Source organism: Carassius carassius, chromosome 46, assembly GCF_963082965.1.
Source record: "Carassius carassius chromosome 46, fCarCar2.1, whole genome shotgun sequence".
Taxonomy (NCBI): Eukaryota; Metazoa; Chordata; class Actinopteri; order Cypriniformes; family Cyprinidae; genus Carassius; species Carassius carassius.
In genome coordinates, this window is record NC_081800.1 from 6900304 (window position 1) to 6924645 (window position 24342).

General features: G+C 38.3%; 2 protein-coding genes across 2 annotated transcripts; one reads left to right on the plus strand and one right to left on the minus strand.

The window, feature by feature from the left end:
• Positions 1-847: 847 nt before the first annotated feature.
• Positions 848-18837, plus strand: LOC132129138 (RNA-binding protein 38-like). The gene is made up of 4 exons (XM_059540606.1): positions 848-1297; positions 4804-4927; positions 10934-10988; positions 17478-18837. The coding sequence occupies exons 1-4, from the start codon at positions 1088-1090 to the stop codon at positions 17788-17790; spliced, it is 702 nt and encodes a 233-aa protein (XP_059396589.1). The 5' UTR covers positions 848-1087; the 3' UTR covers positions 17791-18837.
• A 2549-nt stretch (positions 18838-21386) lies between these two features.
• On the minus strand, positions 21387-23193 carry LOC132129598 (lens fiber major intrinsic protein-like). The gene is made up of 4 exons (XM_059541231.1): positions 22354-23193; positions 21922-22086; positions 21748-21828; positions 21387-21622 (listed from the first exon to the last, which is right to left on the minus strand). Exons 1-4 carry the CDS (start codon positions 22711-22713, stop codon positions 21437-21439), a joined length of 792 nt encoding a protein of 263 aa, XP_059397214.1. The 5' UTR covers positions 22714-23193; the 3' UTR covers positions 21387-21436.
• Between the last annotated feature and the right edge of the window lie 1149 nt (positions 23194-24342).

Sequence of the window (24342 nt, forward strand, 5' to 3'; positions counted from 1 at the left end):
AAAGAAACGCATTACAAGTAACATGCATTACGTAATCAGATTACTTTTTGATGTAACGAGTAAAGAAACGAATTACAAGTAACATGCATTACGTAATCAGATTACTTTTTGATGTTATGAGAAAGGAAACGCATTACAAGTAACACGCATTATGTAATCAGATTACTTTTTGATGTTATATAAAACCCGTGCAAATTCAAGAAAATGCTTTTTTAATAGCTGTCCACTGTAGTGACCACTATGCGTGAAAGGGTTAAATTAAATATTGCTCGTTCCACAGCTACACATACAGTTTACCCATGTTCATACTTTTTACCAGACAAAATGTAGCTAATTGTTTTCACAATAAACAGATATGCTGATTCTAAACAATTTAAATAAATGTATTTTTAAAATATGGTTATTAAAATCAAATCAAATAGATGGACACTTATAAAGGATGGATGGAAATTTTATATGCAATTCAAATAACATAAATCTTAAATTTAGTCCTAAATATTTTTGAGAGACAGCATTTTTAATTTTCCTTTTTTTTGGTAAATAATTAAAGTGTGCAAATGTAAATATACTAAAGTATAAATATAATTGAAAATATAATTGTAATCTTTATTTATATATGTGTTCATTTAATAAATGTTTATCTATTTTTCATTTCTCAGAATCCTAAACCAATGAATTTTTTTCAGAATACAAGAAACCCTATTTCTTCAGAGAGCCTCGGAACAAAGACAGGTGCAGTTTGGGAAGGTGAGGAGGGTCTGTGAGCGTCAGAGAGAGACGAGGCTCTGGATGTGGAGGCAGAAGGTGTGAAGAGAGAGAGAGAGAGAGAGAGACATTCAGAGAGAGAGAGAGAGAGAGAGCGCTTCACCTGCTGTCTGTCTGTCACTGTGCCTCCGCTCAGGGACGAGAGGAGCAGTTCGTTTGGCACATGACGGAGAGCAACGGGAACCTCGGTTGTTTTTCCAGGCTTAAGCACTATTATCTACCTCTGTAGCGTCGCGTAAGAGCCGCTCGTTATTTATGTGTATTTATATTTATTTACAACGCGCGCGTTTAGTATCTGCATTGCACTGAATTTGGCGCCCCGATGCTTTTACATCAGTTCGTGAATGGGACGCTGGAGACCATGTATCCCAGTGTTCAGAAAGACACGACTCTCACCAAGATCTTCGTCGGCGGTCTGCCGTATCACACCACGGACGCGTCGCTGCGGAAATACTTCGAGACTTTCGGCGACATCGATGAAGCCGTGGTGATCACGGACCGGCAGACGGGCAAGTCCAGAGGATACGGCTTTGTGAGTGAAAATATCCGTTGGTGTGTTTATAAATGTTTATATAACGTTAACTCTCTAGGGCTTTGCAAATCAACGCGAATAACAATAGTTTGTTTAGTTCGGACCAATTTAATGTTACACTGCGCAATGTTTGAGGAGCTAAATCTGCCGTGTTTGTTATTATTATTAAAGACGTTTTGAAAACAAAATTGATCGTACATGGCATAACAAATACGATTTCAAGCTGTGCACATCAGCGCGGTGTCCGATTCGTCAGTGAACTGTTCATTAGAGTCGGATCGTGTTTGAACCGGTGAACCGGTCAACTGAACTGACTCACTGAACCGAGAGACGTCGGACCCGCAATGAGCTAAAAAAACAAATTTCATTGACTTTAGACGAAAAGTTATACGAATAGCAGAAATGTTACAAATATATTTGATCTCGACTTTTGCATGACAGTTTTTGATATATATTACATTAAATGTATGCATTTAGCAGACGCTTTTATCCAAAGCGACTTAGGCTACAGTGCATTCAGGCTAACAGTTTTTATTTAACATCTGTTCCCTGGGAATCGAACCCACAACCTTGCGCTGCTAACGCAATGCTCTACAAATTGAGCCACACGAACACTTTAATTTTAATTTAATGTAATAATTTAATATATAACAAAAAATCTTTATTTGAACCGATTCTTTGAAGCGACCTGTTCAAAAGAATCGGTTCGCAGAAGTGGGTCGAACCTCATTTGAACGCATTAGCGGTCTCCAGGTGACAGTGCGCCCGTCGCGTGCCGTCGGCGCATGTCTTTTGTTACAGTTCTGAAGAACAAAGGCCCGTAGGTGTAGAGTAAAAACAACACAATGAACTGCATGCTCTCCTTCATGGCTCTAAATCCAATATCCTAGTCACGAATGGTGATTTCTATGCTTACTATGAGCCCTTTTTAATAGGCCTAAATGTTTCCCACATAGTCCGATTTAGTGCTGAAGGATCTTGGATGTAATCCTTAGACATTGCAAGCTTTTCAGGGACACAATATGCTCTTGCATTGCATTGCTCCACAAGTGTGTGAGTGTGATGTTGAGAGTCACATGTGGGACCATAAGTGGATTATAAAAATAAAAAAAGGCATGTCATCAATTATCTTCTTAGCATCTTGGATGAAGTTTGCAAGCGGGGTCTCAGGTTTCTGTGAAGTGGCCCCTTTTAAATACGTCTTTAAGCATTGTAAGTTGAAAGCGTGGTCCGGTCCAAGGGTTTATCTGCTGTGATATGCTGCGAGGCCCACCTCTGTTCACCTAATAAGGAGGTTTTAATGCCCTAATGAGTGTTCAGCCAAGCACATCTGACTGTATTTATAATATCAAATGATTGGCTTTCCCTGTATTTTCGATATTATGCTTTCACTGCATACACTAGTTTTTAAAAATGATTGTTCGATCACATGGAAATGTTATCAGATGGTAATATCATGGTACTTTATTAATATAGGTTATGGAATATATGCCTTAAAAGAACAGCATGGTAAAGAAAATCACACCCTATAATTACAGAAAAAATACTGTAATAAATAATTTATTAATTTAAATCTGCATTAAAGTCTATCAGGGTTTACGTTTTATTATTTTTCATTATTTTAGTTTTTACATTTATTATTATGTAAAATATATTATTATTCATATAACTATATCATTTTTTTTTTACATTAAAGTAATTAGAATAAAGCTTTTAAGTTGTTTTATTGCACATTTTTTACAACGCATAAATGATTGAGAAGGCTTGTTTCTGTCATGGTAATTGCTACTTTTTACCACAGTTCAGTACATCTTGCATCTCTTGAGTTGATATCTCACAATTATGCCTTTTTTTCTTGCAGAAAGTCAGAATTATGAGATATGAAGTCAGAATAGCACGAATTTTGGGATTTGAGTTTATATCTCGCTATTTTGACTTTTGTTTCTTCTTAGATTTGCGAGATTTTGTGTCGGAAACAGGCTTCCAGTAAAATTGTTAATGGTTCTAAATGAAAATACATTTTCGAAAAAGTTAAATATATTTGTACTTTTTTTAAAAATCTTTTTTAGTGTTGGGGTGAAATATGATCTGCACATGTCGACCGGTTTAGTGAGTTCCGCTTGTACAGCGTCTGTGTTTACTGGTACAATACTGTAACGTGGTTTGTATTCAAAAGCAGTTGGAAAGCACAGATAAGACCGCACAGTTTCACTTCGTTTTTTTTTATTTTGGCACCTCATCTGCGAAGAGGTGTAAACATGCACATTAGATAAACCGAAAGAGGGGAGACAGAAATAAAAGAAACTGTTTGTTGTAAATGACAGTCTTTAATATCCTGGCTGGTACCCTCCCTGTGTGGGAGGCCTTGTCTTAATAGCTGTATTCTGGAATAAGAAAAGAGGGAGGGTTCCCAGAAGATTACAACACAGCCCTAATGTTTTCCCAACACGCTCACTGAGGCTTGTCGCCTCATTTACTAGCCTGGTTTTGTGACTACTGAGATAATAACAAGCTTGCAGATATGTGTGTGTGTGTGCTTGTTTTGTTCATGTCCAGTCCGAGACGCTCTCCACACAAGGGCACTACAGAAACTAAGTGCACACTCTGGTGTTAACCTGACAGAAACCAGATCCCATGAATCCTCCCGCTAACCGCTCACTCCGCTACTGCTCTGGCTGTCTTTCTCGTTCCACCAGCCCTGGGGAGCACAGCTGCCACTGGGTCTACACAGGGTGGGGCGTGTGTGTGTGTGTAGCCGTGAGCAGCTCAAACCTAATATTGCAGCGCACTGGAAGAGCGTTTGTCACAGAGACTTGAGCTGTGAAAACAAGTCAGCAGTTGAGGCTGCCTAACCGCCTCACTAAAATACCCATAAACCCCTTCTTCTTAAGTAAAGTGGTGTGATATTAATGTCATGCTTGTATTTGTAAGATTATTTCCATAACTCCTCCTGAGACCAAAATTGGATTTACTAAACCAAACTGCAAAAATAAATTGTTCTGAATAATATATTACGTGCTGTTACTGATTTCACATGTGAAGGAGGTGTTTCTTAAAGGCACAGCAGATAAAGAGTTTTCCATACATAAGACAACATTGTCAAAATCCCATTCACATGAAACCGAGATGAAAAAAAGGCTGCAGTATTCATGCCAGACCAGTAGATGGCGATGTCACAAAGAAAGACTACGCATCTGCGCACATGCACCATATTCACAAATGTGCGTTTCTGTGGTTTACACTGAGAAGGTAACGATATTGTTTTCAAAAACATGCACTTTGAAACCCGTTTTCAATTTTTTTTTCAATTTCAGGCTCCCAAAACGCATTTGTTGTCTAAATGAATGGCCAAAAAAATGCATAAAAGGTTTTTAATGAACACCCCCTTAGGCTAAGAGAAACCTAAAGGAAAAAAATAAATAAATGTATGATATGACTCAACAAATAGCCACAAAATCACACTCATTCATGATGTCTGTATTTCTTTTTTTCTCTTTCTTCTTCAGGTCACTATGATAGATAAAAGTGCAGCTGAGAGAGCTTGTAAAGATGCCAACCCTATTATTGATGGACGGAAAGCTAATGTCAACCTGGCGTACCTCGGGGCCAAACCACGCAGCCCACTGACAGGTAAACACAAGCTTTACATTTACTCAAAGTAGGGTACTTATCTTTTAAATCCTATAGTTATCTATTGTTCTGTCACTTTCACAGATGTATTGTGTAATTTAAGCACTGCAGAAATGCACAAATAATGACTGTTTTCAAACAGGTTTTCTCAGACTCAGATAAGGTTGCTGTGTTGGGCTGGTCAGGATGTTCAAATGAACAGAACAGTGTCTTGAAAGTGATTTAGTCTGTTTATTTGATTCTGTTGCGATTAATGCATTATACACGTCCCCTTTGAGAAAAGTATTTTTGCCTTAATATGGTAGAGCAACTGTTGCAGCTTTTTCTTGTTGACACTTTTACTGTGGATGATTCATATACTGGCAAAAAACTGATGTCTGTTTTCATCATATCATGCTCTGAGTATCAAAGATCTTTTGTACTCTCTCTCTCACACACACAGCTCTCTCTGGCTGCCACACACACACAATGTCACACTTATTTTAACGGCTTGTTTGATGGGTTAAGCCTGTCAAGAATTTACTGCTGTGCTACATTTGCATCAGTGCATGTGTGTGAATGCATTGGCAGAAAGTGATATATGTTCAGTCAGCACGTCTGTCTGCTCGTTCGACCTCCAACTTTGCATTTCTGTGTGTGTTTTGTAGCTAATATGTCAGAAAAGAGGAAGGGTATTGTGGAGGGAACCATGTACACCTGTCGTAACACACCAAATTCACACAGGAAAAGAGGACATTTTGGCCCCTGCTCTTGTTCTCGTCCAAACATGTCGTGTTCAAACACCTCTGTGTGTGTGTGTGTGTGTGTGTGTGTGTGTGTGTGTGTGTGTGTGTGTGTGTGTGTGTGTGTGTGTGTGTGTGTGTGTGTGTGTGTGTGTGTGTGTGTGTGTGTGTGTGTGTGTGTCCAGTCGAGAGATGTTTCTGATCTGTGTCCAGGCAGAGACACTGTTGTGCTGCAGAACAGACAGTCTGGAGTTTTTCACATGAGTGCATATAGGATGGGAGGAAAAGCAGAAAGAAAAAACTAAAGTGCATATTGGGTGAATGAAGAGAATGAGTGCCAACTAAAACCTAAAGAGTGTGCAGTTGTGGAGGACACAGAATTACAAATGTGCATCATGAATGACAAATACAGGACAGAAAACTGGAGAATGAATGACTCCGTTAGAGGGCAAATGTCCAAAAATAATTTGTCATCTGTTCCATTCAATTTCTGCTGCTTAACAACCATAAACCTTAATTTATTGCCAAGATGTCTTAAAGGTGTGTTCTGGGTTCAAATGTTAAATGAAGCTCTGTCGACTGCATTGACTCATCCTTTAATTTGAAACAAACTAAAAGCACATGCACAGTAATGGACTTACAATGGGAGTCAATGGGGCAAGACATTGCAGAGGGTTTAAAGGCAGAAATGTGCAGCTTGTTAATGGTTGACCAATATGGAGTTTTTGATGGCTGATGCTGATAGAGTAGCCAGTAACCGAAAGCCAATAACTTCAGGCCAAGAGACTACCAATAAAAATTAGCTTTTGAGCTGACTTTGGTGCATCTGCATTAGGGGTGTAACGGTGCGCAAAAATCACGGTTCGGTACGTACCTCGGTTTTAAAGTCAAGGTTTGGTTCTTTTTCGGTACAGTAAGGGAAAGAAATGCAAACATTAAACTGCAGGTTGTTTATTACTATAAACTTTTTTTTAACAATTTGTATTTTTTTTAAATACTTTTTAATAAAATATATATAAAATAAAAAAAGAATAAGAAATACAATACTGCTGCAAAGTTCTCCACTAAATAAAATTGTCTCAAACCAATATCATATAATAAAATATAATGAAAAATATAAATAAATATGATAACAGTGCAGCATTACCAATCCCAGCTTGTAGGCCTGCTCATATTTAAAAAATATATATAACTTTTCCAAAGTGTGAAGTGCATCATCAACAGTTTCAGTTTAGTAGCAGTAGACCTTGCTCAGATTTCGTTATTGCGTTGGACCGATCGGAATTAAGAGCAAAGGTCTGTTTAAATGCAGACGGGAGCTGCGTTTGAATCACAATCGTTTTTCCCTAGTTGTAGTGATGTTCACACTCGCGTGATGCCTTTTGAAAACCTTAGGCCGGTGACACACTGGCATATTGCACCTGTCAAACACCGTCAATACTGTTGATGGTGTCCTTTATCAGTAGGCTTTATATTTATGCTCAACATGAAGTATAGATATTGTTGTCGTGAAGACAAGATCCTGGTCTGTCGGAGGTCTCCCTCTATGTCACCTACAGTAGCAGCAGCGCGCCAGCGCCGCGTCAGGCACGATTCTGATGTGTAAAGTCCAAGAAAATGCTAAGCAGCCGCCACGCAACTGACACACAGCAGAAACGCCACGCTCACGCCCAGTGTTGGGAAGGTTACTTTGGAAATGTAATAGGTTACAGATTACAAGTTACCCTGTTTAAAATGTAATAGTAGTGTAACTTTTTCAATTACTTTATTAAAGTAATGTAACTAATTACTTTTGAGTACTTTTTGATTACTTTTCTAAATTTGTGAAAATTAAAGAATAATAAATAAAAGCATATACATCAACTTAAATACAGTTATCTAATAAGCATGTGATGTATTCTGTGTAATAAACTCCTGAAACATTGGTGTTTTTTTGAAACTGCTGTCTCTTTGTATATGGTGATAGTTTTCTCAAAATAAGTAAAATGCACATGAAGTGACACAGAGCAGTTCTAGAAATTATGTTTATGTGCTCGTGTACTCCTATATTGAGGCGGCAGAGGTTGAAAACACTGCGAGCTTCAGTAGGCCTATGTGTAGTAAATGAAACCATGTCTTTGCCATTAATTTACAGGAGGGGTGGACTGGGAAAAAAATTCAGACTGGAAAATTCAAACTCATACAAACAAATTCATGGACAAAACTATTTTTTTGTATGGACCTGACATAAAAAAGGTTTAAATCTTTAATTTGGGGACATGCAAAATAATTAAAAGTTATCTCCTGAACTGCACCTTCGCTTCCATTTTTCTCTTCAGTCTCTTTATTTTGCCCTGTTATCCATCTCATACTCAAGATTGAACAAAACTATACTTTACAATACAATACTCTACAATACGACAATATCTTTATAGAAAAATCCTAATACTGTACACGAGTCATATTTTTCCCTTACAAAAATTAACCTTGCTTTTATTAGCCTATATAAAAGTAAAATAACCTTGTTTTGTTTTTCAAATGGATTTGTATTTATTTTTAAATAAATACATTTGTAAAATTATTTTACATTTTTGGTTATCACAGTTAAACAATAGTAACCATTTTCTCTGGATTTATAGTTAAATATTAAAATGTTAATTTTCGTAAGGGTTGTGTTGTTGTCTGTCGTAGCTCCCCCTAAACCTATAAAAAAAATCGGATTTTTTTTCAGCTAAATTCCTACTGTAACATTACTTCAGATAATAATGATGTCCTTTATATAGTATTTTGAGTGATGACTGATGAGCAACGTGCTGCTGCTTGATTAAATAAATAAAAAAACAAAGACAAAAAAGCATCTTTACAGATGAAACTGACCTGAAACCCTGAACAGTAGTTCTGCTTCTCTGCTCCAGCTGTGCGCTTCCATAGTCCACTCTATACTCTCTCTCTCTCTCTCTCTCTCTCTCTCTCGCTCTCGCTCTCTCTCTCGTTCTCTCTGTCTCTCTCTCTCTCTCCCTCTCTCTCTCTCTCTCTCTCTCTCTCTCTCTCTCTCTTTCCCTCTCTCTCTCTCTCCCTCTCTCTCTCTCTCTCCCTCTCTCTCTCTCTCTCTCTCTCTCTCTCTCCCTCTCCCTCTCCCTCCCTCTCCCTCTCTCTCTCTCTCTCTCTCTCTCTCTCTCTCTCTCGCATGTATTACTCTGAGTCTGATCCAAACCGTTTGGCGCAGGCGCGGAGAGCTCGAGTCATGACTAACACTTCATGACTTATTAGAGATTTAATTGTCAAATGGCGGATTCGCAAATGATCGCTTTAGTACATTCGGCAGGCAATTATACAATAATGATATTAAATAGTGGGGCAAAATCGACTGCCAGGCCACCGGGAATTGTCCCGGTTCTCCCGGTGTCCAGTCCGCGCCTGATTTCCACAGACACGCAGAATGTGCAAGTCATATATCGCATTTTTGGGGCTTAATATTCACAGACACTAGTCGATGTCATGTTTTGATTCAAGTGTACTGACCTAATTTTGAATTAGTCATCCAAAATGTGGCATATTACGTCCGCGTTAGGCATTTCGTTTTTATGACTGGATTCTACGAACCAGACTGTGTTTCCGCATCCCGGAAATTATTAGGGCGGTATGTCTCAGAATAGTCAGTGCAATTTGGGAAAGAAATCAGTTAAATCTGTATGTGGATGTGTGTAAATATTCAAATGTAATCCCCTTTGTAATCGTTAAAAATTTCATAAGTAACTGTAATTTAATTACTCATTTTTTCTTAGTAACTGTAACTAATTACAGTTATAATAATTTTGTAATTAAATTACGTAACGCCGTTACATGTAACTAGTTACTCCCCAACACTGCTCACGCCACGCAGCCAGTGTGTCGCCAGCCTTAGAATCAGCTTCAGGGCGGGATTTGCGTTGAACGCGGAGACTTCCGCCACTTAATATGTTCGTTTGGAAACACGAAAATGTATATGTTCCGCAAACAAAATATTGCATTCTGTCATTCGGTACACACGTGCACCATACCGAAAGCCCTGTACCGAAACGGTCCGGTACGAATACACGTACCGTTACACCCCTAATCTGCATTCATGAATCCTGATTAATGTATACAGTCTCCTTTTGAAATTTAATTAAATTAATCAGACATTTTATTTGAAAGATTTTAAATAATATGCTGCACTGAAATTTATATTTATTTGACAATTGAATTATTGAATTAAAATTAAATCATTTGAAAATGGTTCAATATGAAAAAAATCTAACTTGATAAAAAAATTATACCTTTTTTCATATGCACAGTTTACTTTGTTTTACATTATTTATAATTAGATAATTTAAAGGTCACGTTTTTCGTGTTTCGTGTATTGGACTCCGAGATGAAAATAACAGCGTTTCGACGACATGGCGACAAACACAAACGCGCTCTTCCTCCTTCTCCGTCAGAGCGCAACAAGACCACGCCCCCTTTTTGTGAATTAATGTGGGCGGAGGTTAGTCAAAAAACTGTTCTAGTGACGTCATTACTGCAGGGACTAGAGGGATGTAGTCCAAACAGGTCGTTCGTTGTAGGCGAATTCTGTTAAATAAAATATCTCGCTTGGCATTAAACTTTGAGCTTTAGAATTTTACAGATATTATTTATACTCTAACAACAACATTACACACTTAACTAAAGTTTAAAACATGGGATCACGAAGAACGGGACCTTTAATTTAATATACAGATTTGTAATGGATGTCAAAATAAATTCTGACACTTGACTAAACAAAAAATAATCTTCTAATGTCAGTAATTAATGCTGATACATTTAACTTGGCATATTAATATTAATATTGTAATAACATTCTTTTTTTTTGCATACAAATTTTTTTATTTTAGACATAAAGCTCAATAAATCCTTTTAGACGTGGGACTGTTTTCTGTTTTCTATAACAATCCCTTTCTGTTCTGTCCTTGGGTTTTATGTGGTCAGATTTTGAACTGAGAGAATTACTAAGTGATTTTATCTCAGTAGTTTCGTGTCAACACATGTGGTTTTATGGCTATATTTTCCAAACAGTGTGTATTTTAACATGCCTTGCAATGTCTTGCCCCTTAAACTTCTTTTATAAGTGCATTACTGTGTTCACAAACTGAAGGATGAGTGTAAATTGTTAGGGTAATTTCTTTTGGGCTCCACAGATAAAGAAAGTCAGGCAGGTTAGGAACGAACTGAAACTGTGCTCATTTCCTCAGCCTTAACTCTCAGAAGCAGATCTCAATCTCTTGTCTTCCTCGTGTTGTCACAGGATACTCGACTGGACTACAGCAGGTTCATCCAGCCCTGATCCAGAGGCAGTATGGGTAAGCATCTCTTCTCATTCAGCTAATGTCAGGGGCGAGGGAGAGCCGTTTTGGCAGAAATAACATGAAATCCTAGCAGGACCCCTCAGAAACAGTCCTGTCAAAACTGCACTTCCATTTAACCTAAAACTGTGGGTTATTCTTAACAATCATCCCGTCTCTGAGGACACAAGCCGTGAACATTAGTTTCTTCTCATGTGTTTACAGTAGCGTCTGCGGTTTATTTCCATCTGTCTGCCTCCTTCTGCCATACTGTCACTCAGTCTCGGTTTCTATCTTTTTACTCTCTTCCTCTTTCTGTATTTCCCTCTTGGTTCCTTTCTCTTTCTTTAACTTTCTCTGCTCTATCCAGTTCGACCTGTTTGTCTGTCAGTTAGGTCACCACCTGCCTCCAGTCTGCTAACCAGCCAGGTGTTATGTAAAACAAACCTCCATCTCTCTCTTTCTTTGTCTCTGAATCCGTCTACACACATCTTTCGTGTTCCCTATTCCACCCACACATACTCACCAAGATCAGAATCATATTATACATATATTTCAAAGTAATATTTCTTTAAAAAAAAAATGTATCATTGTTTACTCGCCCTCATGTTATACCAAACCCGTCGTTTTTTTCTACACAAGGGTAGATCTTAAGGGCTGCACAGTTAGTCGAATTTCTATGGTTTTAATTTATATAATAACATGCATATTTTTACTTTTTTGACATTTGCATTTAATAGAAAAGCAGTTTTTCAGTTCGAGTACTTGCTTTATTTTAATATAAAAATATGGCACGTAGTTGCTTCAAACAATTGTATTAACATCATTTAGTGTAAATTGTGATCATCGTAATTAATAATCATTAATAATCAATTACAATTTCAAGTGAATAAACGACAATTATCATTTTTGTCATAATTGTGCAGCCCTAATCTTAAGTCACAAGTCATACATTTTTGCTCAACAGCGTAAAATATTTAAAACACAGTAAAATAGTAATATTGCGAAATATATTATTATTAGTAATATGAGTTTATGATTATGACTTTTATGGTACTTTTTTGTGCTGTTTAGAGCTTGACAACTGTCATTGGATAGAAAGAGGTGCAAAAATGTTCTTCACTAATTTCTATGGGAAATACATAGTTTTTTTATTTTTAATAATAATAATAACAGTAACAATAATGAATACACTACTGTACAAAAGTCTGGGGTCAGTAAGAGTCTTTTAAAGAAATGTATATTTTATTCAGCAAGGATACATTAAATTGATTAATAAAGACATTTATAATGTTTTCATCATTGATTATAATCAGAAATGTGACACTGAAGACTGGAGTAATTGTGCTAAAAATTCATCTTTGCATTACAGGAATAAATTAGATTTTAAATTGTTATATTTTAAGCTGTAATAATATTTCACAATATTATTGTTTTTTCTTTATCTATACTTTTCTATACTGGACATTAAACAGTCCATATTTCATATATTGGTCGTAAAATTTAATCTTCAGGACAGGAGTGAGTGCTGTATTGTGTGGATTTTTTAGGGGTCTTGTCCATACCTGTGGGGGTCTCTATTTAAACTCACTGTCAGAGGGTTAGCTTTTTGTTTGAACAGGTGTCCTAAACCCACTGTGGCTCTGTTTGCAGTGTCTGTTAATAGTGCATCTGATCATTAACCCTAATCATTAACTTCCTCTTTGAGATGGCCAATGCTAATAATGAAAAACGTATTAGAGGTGAACTTAACTCTACTACAGTAATGGCTAACAACAAACAGACCTACAACAGAGTAGTTAAAGGCTATTGGCACATGCTAACAGTTCGCATAATGCCTGTTTAAAGAAATACTACACCCAAAAATGTCATTTCTGTCATCATTTTATCACCCTCATGTCCTTTCAAACCTGTAACTGTAACATTGTGGAAAAGTAGAAAGTTGAGCAACGAGGTTGCGGGGTGTGTTGGGTTATCACTGCCCCGTTAGCTTACTTAGTGAGTAGCATGTCCTTGTTGAGAGGATGAGGGCCCCTGCTGTCATTTGGAGTTGGCACTCCCGCCATCTGTTGGCTGGCATTAGAGGGATTTTTCCCGTCTGGGGAGGATGGTGTTGGTTTTGGGGTTTCCTGAGGGAGGAGGCTTTAGCAGGGTGCTGGAGAAGGGGATTACAGAAGCGGAGGGTGCCGCTCACAAACCCCCTGTGGTTGGGGGTTGGGTGTTGGCCAGCTCACAGCATTGTGGGAGGTCTGCAGATTTAGGGAGCTCTGCTGAACAAGCACAATGAGGATCAAACTACTTGAGCATCTCAGATACACACACACACACACACACACACGCTCGTGTCTCTCTTACACCATCGGCTTGTCATGTGCCTCGAGTCTGATATACGTTCACTGACATCTGACCTTTATCACTTGGCAACATTCACTCCACTATAGCGGGCAGCCATGTGACCCTGTTAATAATCCTGTTTTTATCATTCAAAATGCATAATTTATATTGAGTTATATTGAGCAAAGAAAATAAATGAATAATGTTTTTGAAATAAGTCTTTCCTCGCCAAGGCTGCATTTTTTTTATCAAATATACAGTAAAAATAGGAATATTTTAAAATATTAATACCATTTAAAATAACTGTTTTCTGTTGTAATAGTTTAGACTGTAATTTATTCCCATGATCAAAGCTGTATTTTCAGCATCATTACTCCAGTCTTCAGCATCACAGATCCTTCAGAAATCATTCTCATATGCTGATTTGCTGCTCAAGAAACATTTCTGGTTGTGAAACACAGTTGTGCTGCTTCATATTTTTGTGATATTCTGTGATATTCCTATTCTGGCCCATGAGTTCATATCACAAAATCCTGAAAAAAAGGCAGAATTGTTAGATAAAACATTGCAAATATGATTCATTTTGCACATTTGTTATATTTTTAGGGTTATGCATATTCATTTCAGGCAGCTGTGAATCTCTGTGCCCTACAGTGTCACACAAGCACTCATTTTAGCAGCGCTACATTTAGTTAGAATGACGTGACAAGGGTGGCCCTCTCCCAAATTGCCCCTTCACTTATTCATCAGTAATGTAGTGATAGCAGTGTTTGTTTCTGTGTTTGCCTGGTAAGATATAACCTTTAAAACCCCCTCTGTCTCTTCCTGTCTGTGTCCCACACCCAACAGCTGGGGCTGCTAAAAGTGATATTCTGCTCTGGGCATGATGGCATGACCTAAGATCTTCGTCCTTCCTCTTTGTCATCATAATTTACTCTCCCTTCCACATCTCTTCATTTCTCTTTGTGCTTCTGCTCTTTGTGGCTCTCATGCACAGAAGAAAAGGCTTCCTGCATCATCAAAACCACCTAAAATATAACAGATAAACACTCAAACATATTAAAACGTCACAGATGCTGTGTTTTTAACACTCAAATGACACTGATAAAAACACATACGCTACAAAACTTAGTGAGCTGCCTGCAGACAGCATTTAAAGGCACTATGAAATCAAAATGGACAATTCTTTTTATTCAATCTGAATTATTGTGCTCCATCTGCTTGGTGCAAATTTCCTTGCTTAATGTCAAGACGAGACTTTTTGCAAAATGGAAACACTCATATGGCATTAGAACATTTACAGATAAAGACGCAGCCATAATATGTAAGTTATGCGCTGGAGAAAACATGACTCAAATGCAGTAAACAATACACACATCTGACCTGAAAGGCAAGCCACTTTAAACTGCATGCTGAGTTAGTTTGAAGGGCGTAACATAAATCATGTCTCATGTATAAGACATCTCGGATAATGCACTTCTTAATTTTAAGATGCGTTTGCAAACGTTTTGCACACACAGAAGTTATATAATTAAAACAATACTGCATTTGTTTGATACTCATGCACCAAACCAAAAGACCCATACAGAAAATGTTCAGTACAAATACGCCTACCATTGCATATTTATGGGACATGCAGAGTTACAAATCAGACTACATTAACATTAATCAAGATAGATGTGAAAATGTTCACACTAGCATTTTCCAAAAGTTTCTCATTCACACTAAATTCCCCTTACTTGCGCACATGTAAAACCTCTTAAAAGCTCACTGAAATGATACCGCTAGAACAGTGTGAAAGTGAATATCACATAACAGGCATTAAACTGGTATAAACATTGATATCTGGACAGAAGGCCGAAACGCTGAGAATTTTTTTTTAGATTAAAGGGATAGTTCACCCCCCCCCCCCCCCCCCAAAAAAAATCCCCTTGATTTACTCACTTTCAAGCCATCCTAAATGTATATGGCTTTCTTCTTTCTAACGAATACAACCAGAGTTATATAAAAAAATGTCCTGGCACTTCCAAGCTTTATAATGGAAGTGAATGGGTGTCGAGATTTTGAAGTCCAATAAAGTGCATCCATCCATCATAAAAAGTGCTTGATGTCTCTCTTTATTCTTATATTGATATAATTTATTGTTACAGTTGCAGTGTAACCCAAAAAGATCTTGTAAATCCTGTGCTTCTGTCAAAAAAGAAAAAAATGTAAACAATTTGGCATTGGTTCTGTCCGTCAGATGATTGGATAGAAGCAGATCTGAATGTGAGTTTGCAGTTGATTGTCATTTCACCAGAAGATGCAGTTATATTTTGACTCAAGGTTAAAAGGTCAAAACTATTTTTTTTATTTAAATTAGTTGAATCTTCCACAAAAAGAGAAAAAAATAAATAGGGTGAATTTTCACAACCCTTATTTTTTTAAGTCAGTCCATTTATAATTTATAAAGTTTTGGAAGAGCTGAAGACATGGAGTCATTTCCAACTAATTTGTAGCAATCAGTTCACCCTACATTGTCAGTCCTCACACCCTTGTCAACTTTGGTCTTTTTTTATTTTGCCTGGTCTCTGTTTCTCTCTCTCCTCCTCCTCGTCTCTCTAAATCCCTCTATTTCCCTTTCTGCATTAGTGTGTGCTAGGATGAACAGGGTCAGTAAGGACGGCAGACTCCGTTGATTTGCCTACTCCACAAAGCCACTGTCAGTCCCTATAAATCACCCTTCAGCCCAGGACGCCAGCAAGGGACTGACAGATGAATAAAGCTGTGTATGTGTGTGTATGAAGGGAAGTGTATGCTGCTGCAGATGTGTGAGTGTCTTCGGCTGTGTGTGAGGATGTTTTCACTACTTTGAGCTCCGTGTCGGTGGCACCTCTGGGTTCCTCTTTGTTTTTGAGGGAGGCTCATGGGTCTGAGCTGTGGGTAGCAGCCTCTGGTCTCTCTTTCTTTCACTCTCTGTAGTGCTTCAGTTTGCTATGATGTTTGGCTGTGATATCATCAGGCAGAAACTCATAAGAAATATTAATGAGGTCAGTGAGCAGGTCCGTTAGAAGAACTGCACTTATAATAATACACCAAGTTTATTCATATTACAGTTTCATTACACTACTCTTCAAAAACGTATGGGATCAGTAAGGTGCAGGAAGTAATAAGGATGTATTATATTAATTAAAAGTGGCAGTAAAAACATTCAAAATATTTATATTTCAAATTAATACTGTTCTTTTGAACTTATATTCTGTAATTCCAATCATTAGAGAATCCCCAAAAAATAAATAAATTACAGTTTGCACAAACATATTAAGCAGCCCAACTGTTTTCTCAAACTCAGCGTAGATCATAATAAATGTTTCATGTTTAAAAATCTTAGAAGTAATTCCAAATCATTAGTTCCATATATATATATATATATATATATATATATATATATATATATATATATATATATATATATATATATATACAGTACAGACCAAAAGTTTGGACACACCTTCTCATTCAAAGAGTTTTCTTTATTTTCATGACTATGAAAATTGTAGATTCACACTGAAGGCATCAAAACTATGAATTAACACATGTGGAATTATATATGGAATTATATACATAACAAAAAAGTGTGAAACAACTGAAAATATGTCATATTGTAGGTTCTTCAAAGTAGCCACCTTTTGCTTTGATTACTGCTTTGCACACTCTTGGCATTCTCTTGATGAGCTTCAAGAGGTAGTCACCTGAAATGGTCTTCCAACAGTCTTGAAGGAGTTCCCCGAGAGATGCTTAGCACTTGTTGGCCCTTTTGCCTTCTGTCAGCGGTCCAGCTCACCCCTAAACCATCTCGATTGGGTTCAGGTCCGGTGACTGTGGAGGCCAGGTCATCTGGCGCAGCACCCCATCACTCTCCTTCTTGCTCAAATAGCCCTTGATGCCTTCAGTGTGACTCTACAATTTTCATAGTCATGAAAATAAAGAAAACTCTTTGAATGAGAAGGTGTGTCCAAACTTTTGGTCTGTACTGTATATATATTTACTAACTCTTAGTAAGAAACTTCACATTACTTTTCTATAGAAGATCACTGATACAAAAAGTCCATATTTTATTAGTCAATAAGTAACTATATAGTATATAATTGGAATACAGTATATGTAATGATTTTCTCTCTCTCTCTCTCTCAGACTCAGCCAGCCGTATGTTTACCCTCAGGCCTTCCTGCAGCCCAGTGTGGTTCTGCCCGCACAGGTCACCTCCAGCGCCTCGAACCCTTATCTTGACTTCAGCACTGCCTACACTCAGTACGCCTCCTCGGCCTTCGAGCAGTATCCCTACGCCCCCTTGCCAGGCTTCCTGAGCTACATGTACCCTCCGGGCACCCCCGGGCCCTCTGCCACAAACAGCCCGGTCCCCACCGCCCTCCCCTCCATCGGAGGAGCCCCCAGCTCAGCCTTCATCCAGATCCCTCCTCATCAGCTCCACGCCGACCGCCTGTAGACCAGGCCACAGGGACCCAGCGAGTAAGCGGAAATTGCACTAGAACATCATCATTTTGGGACAGGGAACTGTGACATCATCATCCTGAGACTGGGGTCGAATACAAAGGGCTTAACATTTTTCAGCTTTTCATCATCCCTAAGTTTATTGACTTTAATCTGACTGGTTACTCTTTATGATTAATAATTATATTATAGTCATTATTGGTAGAAGATTGTTAAATAACCAATATTAGATGAATAAATGATGGACTGCAGGGTTGTAAAGTTCCTGATCCCAGACGTTTGAACGGTATCGTGTACATATACCGCTAAGATTGACAGGTGTTTAAGATTGGATGGTCTCTATCTCTGCAGTTATATCTGTGAAGCATAAAGCCTTCGAGACTTCTCCAATTTTTCTTTTATATAGCTGTTCTCATGACACAAATGTGCTTCCCTCTATCTGAGCGAAAATTTGATTTTTTTTTTTTAACCAAATGTTTTCCAAAAATAGATGACTTTTCTAGAAATGTAGCATTGCAACGGATTTGTATTTCTGCTTATCACTGTGTATCACCTCTGTCAAATGTCTCTTCCGTTCCTGTAGTTTCTCTTTCCTCAAGTTTGCTCCAGTAGCTCCACATAACGACGTTAATCTAGCGTTCAGTAATATAGGGATTCAAGATGCCTGTGAATAATCACGAGGAAACAGACACTGAAACATTGAGTATTAATCATATTCTAACTCTGGCTCATCTGTGATGCCTTTTAGACTGGGTTTTGGTCTGCTGAAAGGACAAAAGAAAAGAGTATTGTGACAGATGTCAGTGGTTGCTTTTGGTATCACTCCACAAATGACACTACAGGACAAAATGCCAGCGGGAAAACTTGAGAAAAGTCTTGACTGATGGGACGTTGACATATTGCCTGGACAATCTGCTTGTTTTCACAAAAACAGTGTTGTCATTAATCAGACACTCAACTCAAAATATGAAAACACCTTACAGTGAAAGCCATAAGACCAGAACATGCAAAACGTGTAATAAAGTCGATTTGCAGAAACCGAGCTTAGCTAATGTGGTTATTTTGAAGTTTGTATATGATTTACTACATTCTGAAAGAATCCCATCAATAGTTTTTTTTTGTTTTATTTGCCACCCTGATGCATTGTTACATGCTTCATATGATTATATTTATCATCAGAGTGTATGTCAGTTGAGTTTGTTTTTCTTCTTTCGAACTTGTTTTGTTTCTGCAGACAAATTCATTGAGAGACACGGAAGTATACATGTGCTTACAATGAATAACCGAAGGCAGTTTAACAACTGCTTCAAAGGAAGAGCTGGAGTGAAGCCAAGAGTTCATGGACGAGCATACAAACCTATGCAAATGAAGGCAATGGAAGGCATTAGGTCGTTTTATATTTTTTGTGAGTAGGCAAACTATCACTATGGAAACTACAGGAAGTTTTATGCATGAAGCCTCAAGACCTTAATCCAAATGAGCACCTGTGAACGACTTTACAAACAGTCCTCCTCCAAGCAGATGAAACGTTTATGCACCGTCCTTGGTGTTCACATTATATTGTGCACTTCTTTTGTTCTTCTGGCCATTTCTCTTGGGCACCACCTGCATGTCAAGTTGGAAAAATGAATACTGGCAGATTTTAACACATTTTTATAATCCTGATCCTGACCATATTTATGGAAATCAGTGTCGCAGCTATAAATATATATTAGGCTATACTACTGAAAGCTGTTTTGACCAAGAGTTTAGGTTTCATCTGGTTGGCTTCAGATGTTAGCCCCTACATCCAGATGCTGTGGACAAAAGGTATCTTCCTCCATTGATGGTCATTTAAAAGTTACCAAATGTACAATACACTAACTTGATGGGTATTTGATCCTCTCCATCTGTCAATTTAGTCCTTTCATTTGGTTTGATTTACTGTAATCATGTTCAAATTTACTGTAGTTAAACCTTTATTGTTTGTAAAGTTGTTTAAAAGGTTTTAAAAAGACATATTTGAACGTCTTTCCGAGTTTTATGACCCGTCAGTTGGCGGAGAGTAATGAACATGAATGGTGGTGGTATAAAACAATCCCCATGACTTATAACTCTAAATAGTTCTCTACAAGATTATTGTGAAAACGTGTAAAACTTGTTAAAGATTAATATATGCTCAGTAGTTCACACACAAGCTTACAGGTGGACATAATGTGTGGACTTACATTAAGCGCTCATTATTGATCGGTTCAAGATGGCGGCGCTGTGTCGTGAGAAACCGGCTCTGCATCAAATATCAATAGTAAGTACACATAAATGAGATAAAAACATGTAAAAAAGGAAATTCCTTTCACTTGATAAACTGCTCAAGTATCGGAGGAGGGGCATTCATTAGAATTTTATTGAACAAGAAATTGAAGTGCAAGATGAGTCATCAATATTTCTGATCCGTTTTCCCTATTCGACTGTATAAAAACATATCTACCAAAGGTAAATTCTGGTTTCATGGAATTGAGTTTGTGTTTTGTCTCCCGGTAATAACGTTTTCACCATTCTGCTTTACTGTAAACATAAACTGTTGTATAGCGCCATCTAGTGTTAATATTAGTTCCTGCATCATTCATACTCTGAGTCTGGGTGGTACATACATAGAGCCTCTTCTTTTTCATGTATTTATTTGCATTCAGATATGATTCATATAGCTTTTTTTTTGCCCAGTCATGGATGTTATCCTCAAACAAGATTTAATGAAAGGCAACACAGACACTGTAAACTTGAGAAGTAATTGAAAAGACAAGTGTTTTACTCAATTTTGACCCCCTGCCAAATTATCACTCCCCTCATTCAAGTTGCTACCTGATTGGCTTATCCTAACCCCACCCCTAAACCTAACCCTTCCTCCTCCACACCTACTCCTAAACTTACCAATACTAGGGGGGTAATAATCTGACTGGGTCAGAATTGGGCACAACACCCTGTTGTGTTAAAAACAGCTCAGTCCACGGGTGGTTTGTGTGAACATCAAAGTGAATGGAATATCATTGCAAACAATACAGTTTGGGGTGTCTTAGAGTCCCGTAAAAATAAGGGGAAAAACCATTAGCATGGTACAAACAAAAGCGAACTGTAATGATAAAAACCCAAAATAATTGCTCAGCAGACAGACACACTCACACATACACTTGATCATCATGCACAAGCTAAACACACATACATACCTGGGCACGTTCTCCCTCACACACACAAAATGACCCACACACTTGCACTCACTTGCACACCCACAATAACTCACGGATATTTAAAAAAGAAATTATGGAAAAACCCTGGTTAAGTTGCATATACATCCACATGTTGGTGTTGTAGAAAATGAATTGTGAAAGTGAAGTCAGATGAAAAGTGAAAAGCATGCCTAGAGAAACAGCTCTAGCCCCGCCCACACCATAAACCACACCCACCCGAACCCCTGCCTCAGCTCCGCCCCCTGCCCTGTGTTGAAACTAGCAACAAACCTTGAATACTAAACAAAGTAGTGTACTTATGTCAGCTCATTTCAGATTTTTGAGTGGAAAAACGTGTGAGCCTCAGTGTGGGAGTTGAGAGATGTGGGAGATGGTCCGTTGAGGTAGAGCCAGATTTCAGTCCACAGGTTCTTAGCAGGTTTATAGGGTTTGAGTCTTCAGCTCGATGGGCTCCCCGCGGGTGTCCTGCTGGTTCTCGGTCTCTGGAGGTCGGCTGCCCTTGAGAGTGGCTAGCCGCTCAGAGGGACCCCGCATACGAGGAAACAGCATGAAATCATACAGGATGGCACCCATAGCTCCACCAATCATGGGTCCCACCCAATACACCTGTCAGAAGAGAAAAAGGTCACTAAATAAATAAATATATATATATATATATATATATATATATATATATATATATATATACTTTTTTTCCCTGTAGTTTCATTACTGTACTTTGCATTTCTTACCCAGTGGTTGATGAAATTCCTCATGATGATAGCAGGAGCGAAAGATCTAGCTGGGTTCATGCCAGCTCCAGTGTAGTACATCTGGTTCAAAGACAAACAAGGCACATGTCTGGTGTAATGCACACTTAAAATACTCACACAAGTTTATTCAAATAGTGAAATATCCATTCTCACCCCCATCAGGTGACCCATAGTGATAGAGAAGCCTATAGACAGAGCAGCAGAACCCACACGGCCGTTTCGTCTCTCATCTGTGACGGCGAAAACACAAACCACCAACTGCATGGTGAGAAACACCTCCACTGTAGTCGCCATGCCAAGACTCATGCCAGGCTGCAGCTGCAGAGACATGGACACGAAAAAGTAAAAAAAAATATTAATAAAGGTTTATAAGACTGCAACATAGATATATAGTTCTGCAGGGCTCTGTACTGTGTGCTCTTCATATGTACTGAATTCAAAGAATAGGGTTTCAATACATAAAATGTATTAGATAAATAGATTTTCCATTAATACTCATTTGGACTCTTGTAAAACACCCAAACTCAAAATGTGCAAATAAATACAAAATAATAATAAAATTAAATAAATAAATTTCTCTCTTACCGTGTTAAGTGCCAGTGTGCCTCTCATGTTGTTGGGTGTAACTCCATACAGGGCCGCGGCTCCTGCCATGGCCCCCAGGCACTGAGCGCAGATGTAGAAGAAAGCTCGGAAAAAGGACATCTGAGAGCCGATTAAGTAAGCAAAGGTGACGGCCGGATTGATGTGTCCTCCGCTGATGTGGCCAATGGATTGGATGAGCGTGGCAGCAGCGAAACCGAAGCAGAGGGCAGTGTGGAAGACATGGTACGGCCCGGAGGTCCAGCGTAGAGCTGCGCCCATCCCAAAGAAGACGAAGAACATGGTGCCGAAAAACTCAGCAAACACCGCCCGCCAGAACATCATAGAGCGGAACTCCCACATTGTAATTTATTATAAAATAAAAAAACGAAGCTAATTTGGAGTTAGCAAAATGGCTAAAGAAAGTGTCTTTGAGGAAAAAATATAATTTGTCCTTTTTTAACAAGTACCCAAAAAGTTAAATCCTTAGCTTATGGAAAAATATAAACGAGGGCGAAAAGAGTGACGGAATTCCACCTAAAAGACCTAGCCGTTAGCTGAGGCTGTGTGGGAAGCCGCGAGTAAACGGTCACACATGTAGCCTTACACATGTAGTCTCTGCCACCGTCGTTTCTCTTCGCCTGCACAACACCCAGACTGCTAAAGAAACATGAGGTGTGATAATTTGCGTAGATAATTTGGAGGGTTTTGTCAGAGAGACCTGAACATCGATGCTAAAGGCTAAATCTACAGGGCTAATTCTAGATGAGTGACACAGAAGAGGTTACAGAGCATATCCTGTCCACACCTAGTAGAGCTGGTCTGACGGACCACAAAAGGGCCATAGGGGGCATTTATAATGGCCCCGGGGCCCAGCGTGACGACATAATCCCCCCGAGAGGCAGAAGCTAAAGGGGGCATCCCATATCAAGCCCCTCTCCACTCACTTTTCTCTCCATTAAACTCAAAGAGAGTGAGATTAAGACAGGAGCGCTCAAAGTGTGTGGACGTGTGTTTTTGAGGCCTTGTGATGTCACTAACATCTAAACATGAAGGTATAAATCATTATTAATGTTTTTTCAGTGCAGTGTGGTCTATGGATATATGTCTTGAGTGCTGTTGGTGCTTCTGGTTTGTTCAGGGCAGAAGTGATTAGACAGAGGTTTGTATTGTGTGTGGAGCAGGTCGTTGTGGAGGGGGGGGGGGCTCATAGCCGGATAAAGCCTGGAAAATCCCTCTGTTAGAGGAGCTGATGGTAAATTAGGATCGCTGAGCTCATCTCTTTTACTCCCTCACTCACACTCACACACATGCACGCTAAACAAAACAAAATGCTTGCTGGCACTGTGTGGATGTTCTTTATTGTTTAAGTGCATGTGTGTGTTATTAATAGCTGCTATGTATGATTTATGCATGAATATTCTAGCATGAATACTAAACACAACACACTGTCTGTGTGCATTTGTGAACTTGAATGTGCGTTTGCATATTTATATGCATAAAAGAGATGATACGAGAATATAGCCACTGAACATTGTATATTAGCATGTTCAACATGCTTTCTATAAGAACACAGGGGAGCAAAACTGTGTAATATTAGAGTTTATTACATTCTGCTACAGTTATACAAGTAGAAATGTGGATCAGAATCATTTGCAGCATAGCATTCTAAACATGAGAAAACATTTTTGTCATGTAAGGAAATAAAAACCAGAGGTTATTGTATATGTGCGGGTGTGCTTATACTGTGAAATAATTTGCAAAATATTACAGTTTTATATGACTCGGGAAGAGTATTATTCATAAATCTGAAAGTTGCTCCAATTAAATAATTCAACAAAAGATGTAATAACACTATCAACAAACACTATTACATACACAACACTTTAAATTCTGTTAAACACTTTCAACTTTTGCCATAAAATTAAATTCACACTAAAATTCTGCAGTTATTTGGTTAACATAGGATTAAGGGAAAAGTATGTAGTATTA

Bases quoted from the DNA above. Each gene is read 5' to 3' on its own strand.
- LOC132129138 (XM_059540606.1), top strand. From the start codon at position 1,088: ATGCTTTTACATCAGTTCGTGAATGGGACGCTGGAGACCATGTATCCC. The intron at 1,298-4,803 runs GTGAGTGAAAAT...TTTCTTCTTCAG, and splicing joins AGTCCAGAGGATACGGCTTT to GTCACTATGATAGATAAAAG. The intron at 4,928-10,933 runs GTAAACACAAGC...GTGTTGTCACAG, and splicing joins ACCACGCAGCCCACTGACAG to GATACTCGACTGGACTACAG.
- LOC132129598 (XM_059541231.1), bottom strand. From the start codon at position 22,713: ATGTGGGAGTTCCGCTCTATGATGTTCTGGCGGGCGGTGTTTGCTGAG. The intron at 22,087-22,353 runs GTAAGAGAGAAA...ATGTCTCTGCAG, and splicing joins GCACACTGGCACTTAACACG to CTGCAGCCTGGCATGAGTCT. The intron at 21,623-21,747 runs GTAAGAAATGCA...CTCTTCTGACAG, and splicing joins GGAATTTCATCAACCACTGG to GTGTATTGGGTGGGACCCAT.